Source organism: Odocoileus virginianus, chromosome 33, assembly GCF_023699985.2.
Source record: "Odocoileus virginianus isolate 20LAN1187 ecotype Illinois chromosome 33, Ovbor_1.2, whole genome shotgun sequence".
Classification (NCBI taxonomy): Eukaryota; Metazoa; Chordata; class Mammalia; order Artiodactyla; family Cervidae; genus Odocoileus; species Odocoileus virginianus.
The window spans coordinates 9,317,937-9,332,871 of record NC_069706.1 but is presented as its reverse complement, the minus strand read 5'-3'; the positions used below and the strand labels follow the sequence as shown (position 1 = coordinate 9,332,871).

At 52.5% G+C, this 14,935-nt stretch overlaps 1 protein-coding gene across 9 annotated transcripts in view; it reads right to left on the bottom strand.

Annotated features, from left to right (window-relative positions):
* CLEC16A (C-type lectin domain containing 16A) overlaps positions 1–14,935 on the bottom strand; it is a 232,017-nt gene that overhangs the window by 175,464 nt on the left and 41,618 nt on the right. For all 9 annotated transcript variants that reach the window (XM_070460733.1, XM_070460735.1, XM_070460736.1 and 6 more), the window contains exon 9: positions 11,592–11,705. In XM_070460733.1, the coding sequence (XP_070316834.1) occupies positions 11,592–11,705 (114 nt within the window). The remainder of the gene's footprint in view (positions 1–11,591; positions 11,706–14,935) is intronic.

Sequence of the window (14,935 nt, the reverse complement as noted above, 5' to 3'; positions counted from 1 at the left end):
AAAGACCCCATTGTGATCAACCAATCAAGGGTTCCATTTACAGTTAAAAAACTGTCGACTCAAAATATGTACATGTACACCAGGTTTTCCTGAGCTGACAGATACTGACCAATGACAGCACACAGAGCAAGGTCTGGAAGGATACACAAACTGAAAACGGTGGTTCCTTTTCAGGAAGATCTTGAGGTCGGGGGAACTTTCACTTTCTACTGTAGTCGCTTCTGTATCATTCAGTTGTTTAGCAGTGCCATTAAAATGTAAAGAATGCCTTTAAAGAATGTACCTAATGCCACCAAATTGTATGCTTAAAAATGGTACTTGCTGTAGGTATTTCACAATTGAATTAAAAAAACCCAACTTTTTAAAAGGCACCTCTGGAAGTCAGAATGGTGATTCGCTGGTGGAAGGGGCAGGGGTGGGGGTGGGGTGCTGGTTATAGACTGAGAAGGAGCTGCAGGGGACGTCAGAGACGTTTTTCTCTTGACCTGAATCACAAGCTTCCCCCACGATCTGAAAGTAGAGCAGTCCTACAAGACCTTCTGTGAGCCAGGACGAAGTGAAGAAGCTATCACCTTAGGATATACCTTGCTGACAGGCACACGGGCTAAACGGGGATAAAGCACAGATGCTCACAGACGCAGCTCAAAGCTCCAGGCCTCGACCCTGAGGTGCTGACAGTGGGGGGGCTGCTCAGGAGGCGCGTGTGCACCTATACACACGAATGTAACCACTGCTCCAAAGCCATCAAGCAGTGCAGCAAAGATCACTGCACTTTTATGCACTTTACTCATGTTATTTCTCAATTTAAAAACTGTTTACCGAGAGGATTTCCAGTGAATTCAGATTGTCACAATGCCCTAAATACAAGCGAGGAGCAAATCAGATGATGTGGGGAGCTGGCTTCGCGGCAGTCGCCAGCTGGGTTGAGCCCCGGCTAGACCCCGGGCGCTGGGCTGGAGCTCACAGTCCAGCCAGGAGTTGTGATGCACTGCTGTGCGTGCCACTAGCACGGACACCCTGGGGGCACGGAGGAAGGCGTGGGGAACTGTGCCAGGACAGGGGCAGGTGGGCGGGGGTGGCGGGGCGCTCTGGAGAGGCCTGTGTGGAGAAGGAAATGACTAGTCCGAGGCTCAAGTGTGAGCAGTTTACTGGAACACTCGGGAGGAGAGGAGAACGTTGGGCAGGGCGGCTCAGAGCTCCGGGCAGTCACCTTTAACTCTGTCACGGCAGGGCCACCTGGAGCTGGTGTGCTGGTGACAGTGTGGGCACCCGGGGACAGTGTGCTGGGCCAGCCCTTAGGCGGCGGCCGCAGGGCCGGCCAGGCGGCCTCTCCAGTTGTTCACAGGAAGGCGTTCACGATGCTCACGTCCTGGGAAGAGGTGTCCGGGGCCCCTGCCGCGGCACAGACGACCTGCTGAGTGGGTGTTCTGGGGCTCCTCAGTGACGGAGCAGGGAGTGGGGAGGCAGCATGGGGACAAGAGGCAGGCCAGGGAAGAAATCTGACTGAGCAGGAAAGGCGAGGGAAAGAGGCTGGAGGCTAGGGGCAGGTAAGGAAAAGGGCGGGTGATGTGGCCTGGAATTCTGTCTGGATCTGTGGGAGCTGTTATCATGGTCAAGCTGACAGAGGCACCTCCAGGCTCTCCCGGGCCTAGCCCGCTCACTTTCTGAGGATGCAACTAGCATCCTTCTGGTTCAAACAGCTCTGCGAACAGCTCTGGGAACCAGGAGACAGGTTTTCCCCTAAAAAAAAGGAGGCAGGTCATGAGGACTAACCAAAAACACCACGAACGTGAGGGCAGACTTGAGCCCAGATCTCAGACCCGCTTGTTGGCCGAGTGAGCCTCACCCAACGAGCCTCAGTTCCTGTGTGTGAAAAACAGGGACAGCAGCAACTCCATCACATGCCACCATCAGGCTGAAGGAGACGATGAATACAAAAATGCTGGCCTGACTTCTGCCACAAAGAGGCACAAAAACGCCAGCACGATGTCTGCCACAAAGAGGCACTCTAGAGATACTTATTCACCTTCCACCCCCTGGTAAATAGATCACTTCGATGGGAGAGCTGGTAGGGGAGGGAGGTCTACCTCTTTAAAACCAATCAAACTAGCAACTTTCTGTTTGCTGGCTTCCTAGTTTGTGAGTGGCTTAGACTCAGCTCCCCAAAGTGCTCCTCGGCCCCTCCCTGGCCTCCAGCCTCCGGGGGCTGGGCCTGTGGGATGTTCAGCACAAAGGCAAGGTGAGTGGGCCTGGAGTGTGGCCTAAGGGGCACTGGAGTGGTCAGAGCCCCGCTTGCTGGCCCACACACCCTGCCCGCAGCCTTTTCCCCTTTGGGCCTCGGTTCCCACGTGCATCAAATGAGCCTCATGTTGACACTTTCCCCACAGGGCTCCTGTGAGGTGACTAGGGGTAGGAGCACACTTCCCTGTTTTGTTTTGTTTTTCCGGGTAATAATCGCCGTTCCCAACACCCAGTGAGCATAGGAAGCACGCCCAGAGATGCTCTGGGCACTTGACATATACTGATGGACTCATTTATCCTCCTAATGACAGAGGCGGGGAGGGGGCTGCTGAGGGGAGGGACTTGCCCCAGGTCACTGCTCTTGAGAGGCAGGGCCAGGGTTTGAACCCGGGAAGCAAAGCTTCAGCGCCCCCCGCCCCCCACGTGCTCAACCATTCTGCTGCCAAGCTCAAGCGTTCACCCCCACCCACAAGCACCGCCAGAGCCTCGCCGTGTGGGTCCAGCCTCTCAAAAAGAGGATGTAAAGACCCTGCCATGCCCGAGTCACACTGCCCAGAGGAGCGGGCAGCCCTGCCTGGGGACAGCCCACATATCACATCACTTTTCGGGTAGCCCTCTGACCCAACGGGCATTAGGGATGCGCATGCTTAGTCACTCAGTCATGCCCGATTCTTTGTGACCCCATGAACTGTAGCCCACCAGGCAAGAATACTGGAATGGGTTGCCATTTCCTTCTCCAGGGGATCTTCCTGACCCAGGCATCAAACCTGCATCTCCTGGGTCTCCTGCACTGGCAGGCGGATTCTTTACCTCTGAGCTACCAGGGAAGCCACACAATGTGCAATTTTTCCCATTTTTGCCTTAGAGGCACAGAGCTCCAAACGTCATGGTGGGTGGGGGGGCGAGTTCATGGTGACTCGAGTTTATGTCCACCATAACCAACAGCACGTGGCTTTGCAACCAGCTGCACAGGGAAGCAGGGTCGCTAATCGCCACTAAGCAACCCTACACTCACTCCAGAACAAGGAGATCAGCAAGCAAACGTCAGATGGAATCAACTCCAGGGTGATGTATGGGTGTGTGTGGTACATGCCAAACCCGGAGTGATGTGGCTGCTGAGCCAAAGCCCACACACGCGTCCAGGATGTACAACTGCAGCAACGTTGGTGGGGCGACTGGGCAGCACGGTCAAGCTTAACGGGGAAAATAAACCCGAGGCGGGCAAAACATGAAGAGGTAACAGGCCACTTCCATTAACAAGAGGATCCTGGCTTTCTTCCCCACAATTGGCCAACTATCAGCGAGTGTCGTAGTGGCCGAGGCATCATCCAAAGCAGGGCCTATTTGTCTGGAATCGGAGCTCAGAGGCCTCACGCTGCACGCACGCACGCACGCACACACACACACACACACAATTGGCCAACTATCAGCGACACACACACACACACACACAATTGGCCAACTATCAGCGACACACACACACACACACACAATTGGCCAACTATCAGCGACACACACACACACACACACAAAATTGGCCAACTATCAGCGAGTGTCGTAGTGGCTGAGGCATCATTCAAAGCAGGGCCTATTTGTCTGGAATGGGAGCTCAGAGGCCTCACACTGCACACACACACACACACACACCCAGCGCTGGCCTCTGTCTGGAATCGGAGCTCAGAGGCCTCACACTGCACGAACACACACACACACACACACACACACACACACACACACACACGGTGCTGGCCTCTGTGGGAACCAGCTGGTCATGCTGAGATGGTGCTCGGACTACTTAGAAAGCAGCCCATCCCCCGGTCTTCCCCAACCCTGACCAACTTCTCTGTCGCTCTCAACCAAGCACTGCCTAGTCTGGCCCTCTGATACTGCATCTAGCACTCCATGAAAAGCTAATAAATGCTTGCAGCGTAAATTAATCCCAAGATATTAATCTCAAAATATTTATGATTGAAAAGGCATGTTCAACACTCAGGCAAAATAAAATATCTTATCATCTGGTGAAACAGTGATAAACCAAGCACTTGGCTGGTGTTGCTTTAGGAGGAATATATGACTACATCTTGTTCTGTAGAAAAAAACATAATGAATTGTGAAATAGTGGTGACTCTCAGTGACCTGAAACATTCGGCCCAGAACCCTAATCTCATGCTAAACTAGAGAGCATCACTGCAGATGGTGGCAGAAGAGCCGGAAGCAGAAGAAGCCTGGGGACTTGAGGCTGGACGCCTGCAACCGCCTGTCGACAAATCGCTGAGCACGCAGAGAGGGAAGTGACCAGGGGACCTTGTTCTCATCGACGTGCAGCCCCCTAGCCACCACGCGAATGAAGCACACACATCCCTACCCCAGCGAAACCCAGTTTCCTGGATGGAGGACTCTGGCGCTCACCCTAGGATGGGATTTCCTTGCTCATTAGAGATGTGGTGCTTGCGCCCCTGTTGAGATGGGTTATTTCAAGATAACTGAAGTTTCCTGCAAGAACCATGCTAAACACCACGGACTCCCAGGTTAGGATGTTCCCACTGCCCTCAGTGTAAACTTCCGAGTGCTCCAATGGCTTGAAAGGTGCATCTGCTTCAGACCCTCATTCCCCACCCCACACCTCACCCCCATCACACTCTGCCTCAGCACGCTGCTCTCTGCCGTTCCTGGTACACCAGGCACGCTCCTGCCTCGGGGCCTTTGCACTGGCTGTGCTTTCTGGCCCAAACGCTCTTCCCCCAGACTTCTACATGACTCGCTCCCTCGTTCCCTTAAAATCTGTGCTCCCCTGTTGCCTTCCCCTTGAGGCTACCCTAAGAAGAGGTGCGCCCCCCAGCCCCAGAGCACACCCCCTCCCTTCTCTGCTTCACCGCAGCTGCTTTTCCTGAGTTTGTCTCACATCTGAAGACGCTCTTTGTTGATGTTCAGTCACTTAGTCGTGTCCAACTGAGATACCATGGGCTGCAGCGCGCCAGGCCTCCCTGTCCTTCACCGTCTCCCAGAGCTTACTCAAACTCATGTCCATTGAGTCGGTGATGCCATCCAACCATCTCATCTTCTGCCGCCCCCTTCTCCTCCTGCCTTCAATCTTTCCCAGAATCAGGGTCTTTTCAAATGAGTCGGCTCTTTACATCAGGTGGCCAAAGTACTGGAGCTTCAGCTTCAGTCCTCCCAGTGAATACTCAGGGTTGATTTCCTTTAGGATTGACTGGTTTGATCTTGCTGTCCAAGGGATTTGCCAGAGTCTTCTCTGCTCTGCTCTTCACTATAGTTTCACGGTTCCTCTCTCTCCTCCCACTACAAGAGAAGCTCCCGGAGGTTAGGGGGTCTTTGTTTTGTTCCTGGTGTCTCTTCAGTGCCTAGAACAGTGGCTGAAGTTATGCTTTGAATAGATGAATAAACAACTTGAATCCAGCTTCAAGGAGCTCAGAATCTAGTTAAAAAACTCAAAAGCCCAAAGGGACTTGCCTGCTGATAAACATGAAGCCCTAAGGCACAGAAGTGGTAGGTGCCCTTCTCTTCCTGTCCCCACCCTCGATTTTCCTGACTTCAGCTGAGATCTGGAAAAAATGCAGACTAGGGGAGGTCTCCATTCAGCTGGGTGTGGGCACTGCCTCACCCCTCTGAGCCATCTCCAACCCGGTGGCCACCCCAGCCCATTCCGGGTCATGCTGCCAGGCAGACAGAAGAGCTAGCTCAGGCCTGAGTCACAGAACCTTCTCCACGGCCCCCTCCACCCCTGCTTCGCCCACTGTGTTTTGCCTTGCTTGTCAGCTCCTCCAGGCCGTGGCCATCCCTCCTCTGCTCCCTGGAGCAGGACTTAGCCCCTCAGGTCAGTCACCCATGTGGCTGCACGTCTCCGAGAGCCTCCATGCCACGGGGCTTCGGACAGTTGTGCAGCCTCTGCTTCCACAGGAAAGAAGGGAGAGGCCACGGGTCCTACGTGGGACATGCTGCACCCTGGATTCTCTCTGCTTCTATCACATCCCCTCGTTGGCGAGCCACGCTGCCACACACAGGACGCTGCAGGCAGCGGATGCGCCTGGGAGCTGTAATTCTATTGAGAGCTGACGGGCTGGACCATGGCAGACCCACCAAAAGGGAGAATGCACAAGAGTCCAGTCCTTTGTGTGAGTGCTTGCAACTGTGCCAGCTAAGGCCCTTGATTTATATATACCAGTCTGTTTTTTCCCTTTGGAGTTTCCGATCCACCCTCCCAGAAGCCAATTTCTTTCAGGAAGAATGAGTGTGCTCTGGTACCAGTATCGGTTGCCATGGGGGTCACAGGTAAGGTCAGGGGCACAGAAGATGCAGGGGAACTGCAATCCCAGCTGCAGGGGGCTCTTCCACCAGATGCATTCAGTGCCCGGTGGGGGCTTCATTACCATCTGATCCGAGCCTGGGTCGGAAGGCCCACTGTGCAGCTGCGAGCCAAGCCAGTGATGAGGGACGCTCTGCTCCTGCAAACTCACATGCCAGAGAAGCCCAGCCGCCGCTCCCTCAGCTTCGGGCTCCACGTGCCGCATCCCGGCGGAGCCTTCTGCCAGCAGAGGGTCCAGCTCCCAGGGTGGACGGGTATTATGCGGAGAACCGGCGGCCAGTGTTTCAGGTGTCTGCTCACCTTTCTGGATCCCCCAGGAATCATCTGGAGACCGCCCCAACTGGCTGAACTGGTGCCTACTGCAGGATGGCGGACATCCTCCTCTGGGGACAAACCAGCCTCTTGTGCCCTAGAATTCTCTGTTCCCACTATGAATTCAGCACCAGCCAAGCGCGTGAATGTGCACTGACTGGCTGAGCATCCGCACTTTCCAGAGTGGGCCCCGGGGCCAGCTGAGCAGCAGGCCCAGCTGCACACAGGGGCTCAGACGCTAACACTACCGGGCGACGTGCAAAACCAGGCCACCATCATTGCTGTCATCATCATCATTGTGGCCGCCAACACCTGACCCTCTCTGCCCTGTGTCTGGTCACAGGGCGCCTCCCTTTGGGGAGCACTGAGTATGCCTCTGTGTTAATCACCCCAACAAGGGAAGTAGGGGACGTGGGGCTGTTCTGAAGCCTCAGAAACTCAGAGCACTATCAAGCTAGCATCTGCTAATTAGGCCCTGATGCATGCTAGGCTTTGGAATAAACACTTTGTTGTTCAGTTGCTCAGCTGACTCTTTAGCGACCCCACGGACTGCAGCATGCCAGGCTTCCCTGTCCTTCACTATCTCCTGGAGTTTGCTCAAACTCATGTCCATTGAGTCAATGATGCCATCCAACCATCTCATCCTCTGTCACCCCCTTCTCCTCCCGTCTTCACTCTTTCCCAGCATCAGGGTCTTTTCCAATGAGTCAGCTCTTCACATCAGGTGGCCAAAGGACTGGAGCTTCAGCTTTAGCATCAGCCCTTCCAGGGAGCACTTTACAGAGCCTAGCAGGTTCCAGTCCATGGGGTCGCAAAGAGATGGACACGACTTAGCAACTGAGCATGTGCTGTGTTTAATCCTCCCTGCAAACGCACGGTTGTTATTCTGATTGGAGAGATGAGGACATGGAAACCCAGAGAGGTGGACGAACTTGCCCCAGGCACACCTAGTAAGATAAGGAGCCAGGATTTGAGGGGCCCAGGCAGCCTAGCTCAGAGTCCACCGCACCAGACAGAATGGGGAACCGCCCCCTGAGCAAAGAGAAGGTGCCCTGTGAGGGTCAGGTTCTGAGAGTCAAGAAGAACATCACAGGAGCCCTTGTGACCCTGCCACCAGTTCACCCACTGAGCCGATCGGGGCTGTGGCAGACCCCCAGGCATCTCCGGTCAGCCCTGGGGCAGCATAGGCGTCTTCAAGCCAGGATCCCCTGTCCTTGCGGGGGCTGGGGAGCCCAGTGAGGAGGGCAGGGGGCGTGTCATTCCTGGGCACCAGCGCATCGCTGCTCAGGGAATGGATGAATGAATGCAAAAACCAAGGAAGCCATTCCACAGAAACCAGGATGAAAAAAGTCCCTTCAAAAACAGAAAAGTACCTACAGGTAATGATGCACATCCCATAATCTAATCTGTATGTTCATTTTGCAAAAATAATGAATGCTGGTGGTTTCAGAATGAGTGTTCTCTTACTCTGTTTCCCCCGACAAGAAAACTCTGCTCTGCGTTAGAGTTACAGCCAGAGTTATCCCTTTGTGGGGACCATATGGTTTTAATGCACAGATGAATTCCAATTAGATGTCTATCTAAGCAAGCTGATGTGTTTTCAATTTAACCCTAAATTACAGACTTTTCAAGTAACTCTGCTCTCCCCTCTGCTTCTCTCTCTTCAATTTTGGTTTGGTTTTGTGAAAGGTCTGCTGGTAAAATGAAGCAATACCAGTAACTTATCTAACAAATTACGGGAAGGAGAAAGTAGGTTAAAAAAGACCAAGAAACTTAAAACAAGTAAGATCAAACCACATCCGAGTCAGGCAGGAAACAATAGGAGTCTGTTCTTGCTTGGAGGGAAGGAAGATAAATCTCACAAGGACTATTGTCAAACAAGTTGTTGATGAGAGAAGCCCTTCCCGAATTTCAACAGCAGTTGTCAAGACACAACAGACTTCGATTTCACATTCAGGGAAAGGTAATACCCGGAAGTAGAAGGCTGACACTTTCACTTGGGCTGGTGAGTTTTTACACACACAAAAGCGTTTCATTTTTAGTTCAGGTGTCTCCGCCAGGAGCACTGTGTGTCTATCACAATGGAGGCGGGAGGAGAGAAGGCTGTTGGGAAAATGAGCAAATCTCAGAGATAATCCTGCCGATCAGAGGTTCAACTAAAGTGGGAATCCAGAGCTGAGAGGTTGTCAGCAACTTCCTGCCATTTGCTTTTGCTCTAATTCCAAATGCCACGTACTGATGTCAATATCCAGCTTTGTGACACTGTCCTAGAGTTTTGCAAGACGTCACCCCTGGGGAAACTAGGGAAAGGGTACCAGATCACTCTGTTTTATTTCCTGCAACTGCATGTCAATCAATTTCAATGAAAAGCCCTGCAAATCCAAGCACCCCAACAGTCTCTGGGTTCACCTCTGGGAACGCTAAGTCTAACTGCAGTCAACAGCGATCCTGGGGTCTGGAAATCATGCGACAGAACGAAGTCTGAAGGAACCCACTACATTTTCATCTGTTATTAACATAACTGTAGTGTGAGTTACCAGCTGGCTGCGTGGGGACTGGGCAAATCTGATGGCCGACACATGACTCGTCTGATGGGGGCAGGGGGCGGCCTCTGAGAAGCTTCTTACAGCAACACAGGCACAACCGGGACCAGATCTTCAGACTGTTAAGACCATCCTGAAATCTGGACTTTCATGTGAAACTTCCCAAATTTTAAAGTTGGTGGGCGATTTGTAAACTTTTCTTTCTAACACTGCGAAGACCAAACCAAACAGCTCTGAGGGCCAGACTGCACCCTGTCAGGCACTTGACAGACACTTTAAATCTATCTTCTCCCCATCTCACCACAGCTTTCCCGAGCGGGACTGACATTCGCTGTTCCCTAAATGGGGTAAAATGGCTTGCCCAGGGCAACCCCAAGGCTGGAGGGGTCCTCAACAGCCCTGCTTGGAGACCCTACTGATTCTTCACTCAGTGCTCTGTAACTTACTTTCATTCAGCAAAAGAGAGTTTAAGAAAGCTGCAAAGAAACATCTCCAGTGGTATCAACAGTATTAACACTGTCAGCTCCTTGTTCTCCAGCCCATGTGTCGTCACATCATGGACCACTAGGGGAATCCTTTCTGTTCAACACTCTTCACCCTCATCACTTCCAAGCTAAATCCTCTCATCAAACACTACTCCTGCTCTTTGGAGCATTTCTAAGACCTGAAATAGTAGCCTTGTTTGTAAGTTTTAACAATGTTCTGCCCTTCCTGCGGAACCGTAAAGATCCGGCCTGACAGGGGCTATTTAGGTTTTGTATATTACCAGAACTAGTACAATGCCTGATCCAAAGAAAGGGTGCAATAAATACTTCTTGAACAAACTGAAGAAGGACAAGCCAGACAGGGGCCATGAAAAGACCTCATTCAATTAAGCTGAACTAACGCCACCACCAATGAGGACAGAGGTTTCTGGAAACATTTTCAGAGGTTCTGATTTCCCTTAAAGAGCACAGCAGCCTGGCCAAGACACTGCAAACCAGGAAAAGCAGAAGGGCAGGGGCCTCGTGTAATTGCACTCCACGGAGTTCTGGCCCTTCATGCTCCAGGACCACACTCCACCCACTAGCTCAGATATGACAACAGAGTCGACTGCTCAAGGGTAAGCCCGGCCGCTTCACCTGTGCGCCGGCTGCCTGAGAACAGGGCTGCAGAGACAGGGCTTTTGTGTGAGCACTGCTCATCTCAGACATGCACAAGAGTCAATAGCAGATAAGATGCCTGCTCTGAACAGGTAAGGCCTTGGACGAGAGAGAACTGGGAGCAAAGGCCTTCCAAGCACAAATGTGGAGGGAAAGCACAGGGCCCTCTGGGCACCAAGCAAGAGGCGGCAGGATGGAGTGAGCAGCATGGGAGGCGGGGAGGCAGGCCCGCCAAGCAGGGAAAGGCTCGGGAGAAGTCAACGCCGCAGTGACTGGGGCTTCCCTTCAGCAGAGCACCAAATGCACAAACGTGACAAACCATAAACATGCAGTTCAGGCCACGCTGGTGATCATTTAAAACTTGGGAGTATTGGCCTCAAAATGCAGCTTCAGTGGCAACCCACTCCGGTTCTCTCGCCTGGAGAATCCCAGGGACGGCGGAGCCTGGTGGGCTGCTGTCTGTGGGGTCGCACAGAGTCGGACACGACTGACGCGACTTAGCAGCAGCAGTAGCAGCAGCATCTCCAGAGACACGAGAGGACCTGGCCACAGTGTATTTTATCCACATAACTGCAGAAGGACTGCAGGCTGGGGTGAGCTGTAACTGCTCACGAAGGACACACACACTCTCCAATTTGTCACAGTCGCCACTGCTCCCTACCGTCCTCTCCCGGGGCCCGTGTCATTCAGATATTCCCTGCCCGGCTTCTGTAGATAGTGGGGCCTGAGACAAAGTATTCTTTCAACCTGCCGCAACAACAGTGCCCCACAGATACACAGCCAGAAGCCCAGAACAGGACGATCCCAAGTTCAATAACACACGCACAGTCAAATCCACTCTCAGTACCCAACCCCAGCTTCTGGGCATGTCAAGACTGATGAGGTTCCCTGAATCCCAGACCAGCTTATGCCTCATCAGTGCTGTAATGAGCAGGATGTCGGTCTTTGGTTTGAGAGAAACACAGGTGAACAAAATGAGCCACAATGTCTTAACAGGGTCTTGAGACAATACCCCCGCTAATGACTTACACAGCTTCTCTGAACATCCTGTTCGGGCTTAGCATATGTCTCGGACAGATCACCGTTCAGAATGACTTCCGCTAACGAGTTCACCAGGGGTGCGTGATGTATAATTAGGAAGACCTGGTGAAGGAGAAAAAAAAATAGGATTTGCATTAAAGCATGTAGACAAATTTCAGCTTCTTCCTTCCTTGACCTGAAATGACGAGGCTGGGCTACTGCACAAGCCTCTTAGCGGCAATCCCAGTGACGTGAAACCCAGAGAATGGGGCACATCTGGGAGAAACGAGTTGTACTTCTCTCCTCCTAGGGTCAGGCCCTCCTTCTTTCAGACCGTTGCCTATTTGGCTGGCTGCTCGCTGGCAGACAGAAGTGCGTTAAAGCACGACTGTCCCTCCTGGCCGCCTGAAGCCAAATCAGGCTGAAGTGAAGCCATGTGGGAAGGGAGCGCCAAACCCGCACCCTCTTTTCTCTCCGCAAGCATTTCAGTGTCAAATCCGATTAGGACAAGACTAGGAGGCCCCAGCCTAGCCCTTCAGTTAGCCCCTGCGTAGCCCCTACACAGACGAAGGGGCCAGCAGGCCTTGTTCCAGCTGAGGACTTGGCAGAGGGCTGGCCACTCGGAGATCCCACCCATGGAATGAGCTCTTCCCCTTGTGGTGGGTTTGAGCACCCGAGAATTCCAGGGCGGCGCTGAGAGGTGTGGACACTGTGGGGAGGAAAGGCCGCTCGGGCTGGAGACAGATGGAGTCGCGCCAGGCGGCAAGCAGCAGAAGGCACTGGGCTGTCGAGGGGTGGCCCGGCCACTCCGCCCTGTTGCCTGACGTCCAAAAGAACGGCCTGGGGAGTCAGGGTACCCACACAGCCTTGGAGAGCCAGCTCAGACACACCTACCAGTGTGTTTTAAGATGTAGCGGTAACACCAGCACCCCAGGGCAGCGTGGGATGGACCCACTGTCTGTACATCAGAGGGTGTGTGCGCACGTCTGTATTTGTTCATATATACATGTAACAGGGGTTCCAAATCTTGGCACTTTTTTTTTTTGAAGGACTAGAGAGCGCCTGCAGGTCTCGAACTAGCCTCAGAGAGAGTAATTTTGATCACTCTGTAGTCTAAGGAACTACGGCCAGCCCCCTTAAGATTTTTTTGATGTGAACCATCTTAAAAGTCCTTATTGAATTTGTTACAATAATGGTTTCTGTTCTATGTTTTGGTTTTTTGGCCTCGAGGCATCTGGGATCTTAGTTCCACAACTAGGGATTGAACCTGCACCGTCTGCATTGGAAGGCGAAGTCTTAACCACTGGACTGCCAGGGAAGTCCCTCCTTGGCACTCTTGTCTGGTGATAAATCCTTAATGTGGGTGGACAGCTGGGCATTATAGGATATTTGGCAGCATCTCTGGCCTCAAACCACTAGATGCCAGGCACACCCCCTTCCCCGGGCATGACAACCAGCAACGTCTTCAGACACTGCCAGCCGTCCCCAGGCTGGGGGTGAAATCGCCGCCAGTCGAAAACGTCTCCAGAAGGATCTGGGGAAACCCTATAACTATAGTTGTTTCTGGAGAGAGAAATCAGGAGACTGAACAAAAAAAAAGTAGAAAGACAACCTGGTTTTCACTTGTTTGAACTTTATCACTTAAAAAAATTATTTAAAAATGTAAAAAAAAAAAAAAAAAAAAAGGAGAGGCAGAGACTAAAATAGCAGCTGCCTCTGGGGAGTGGGACTAGGTATGTGGGGGGCAGCGGTAAGAGGGAATTTTTCCCTACATGTCACTTTGTACTATTTGAGGAAAGTGAATATATTGTTCAAAAAAATAAATACAATTCAGATGAAAGGCATGGTAGAATAAACAAATGTTGTACCCACCTAAGGGGAAAAAAAAGCACATCTGTTTTTACAACACTGAGGAAATACCAGCTACCACAGACTATACAGCATGAGAAAGCTGGTTAGCCCATGTCGGGGGCTGTGGCAGGCACTCACATGTGAGTGAGCACGATGATGACGAAGGAACTCGGTCCACAAACACCTACAGGGCCACCTGGTGATGGCCAGTGTGCACACACGTGGTGCTCACTCTCGGCTGAGCCCTGGACAGAGGAAAGCGGGGAGGGGGCAGCGAGTAACTGGGAGATGGGCGGAAGCATGTGCCTGCCGGATTCAAAGGCTGGGCTAGCCTGTCCAAGTCACGCTCTTGTCCCCAGTGGTGGTTTAGTTTCAGTCACACACCTCCATCACACCAAATTAATGTCATCAACACAAATTTTCTTGGTTTAGCAGAGACCCTTGAAAAATAATTCAGAAGGATGCTCTGATGCAGAGTTTAAGGACCAGAATTCATGCCCCATTTGAGGTTTTCACACATTCGGGCCGCATGATGATCAAGTTCCATGGAAATGCAGGAGTGCGAGAGCCCTTTACTCAGGCTGAGAAACACCAGTGACAGGCTTTTTGTAAGACACTGAAACACTTAATGAGCTGCCTGGGCTGCTGGGCCTTTACTAGGAAAGCAGGAGAAAGGGGGTTCTCGGAGAAAAAAGCGTGGCCTGATCCTGGTGATCCTTGGGGTGTGCCAGCAGCTGAAGGGTGCCGGGGGCACTTGCCACAGGATTCCTGCGGTTCTGCATCTGGCCGGCTCACTCCTGCCAGGCTCCCAGAATCCTTGGGAGAAGGAAGGGGGAAGCAGGACGATTGGTAACGAGGTGGCGGAAACAGCTGCCGGGAGGGGCAGGGGATTGCAGGGAGCTCCATCACACAGAGGGGCATTCAGGCGTCAGCGTGCAGCTCCCAGCACACGGAGCCCCCAGAACGAGTCCTGGAGTAACGTGAGCCAGCCACGTGCAGCCCGGCTGGCCCGGCCACTGGGAAGAAGCCGGGTCGACATCTCTCTTCCCGGGCCAACAGGAGACGGCCCCACCTCAAATGCAAAATGGCTCAGGACCCGGTGAGAAAGACATTCTCTCGGCAGAGCAAATGAATACCTGGGCCGCTGCAGAAGTGGGAACACAGCTCTGGTCAAACGTCTGACTGCTTGACAGTCTAATGAGATGGCCTGAGAGTCTGCACTGCTTGTAATAAAAATATTTTTAAAGTTATGTAACTGGGTCGCCATGGAGTTTTTCCCTTCTTGTAAATATTACATAATTACGAGAAGGAGACACACTTGTTGAAGACGGGGAGGCAGACAAGTTGGCTCAAGACACAAATGTGGGTACTGAGGCTGCTACGAGATACCTTCCAGAAGGTAACGTGGGCCCTGGGACCACGACAACGGCCTCGTTAGTGGGAACTGGTTAAACCGCAGTGGCTCTGTGAACACACGCTGGGTCCTGCAGCTTTGGGCCTCT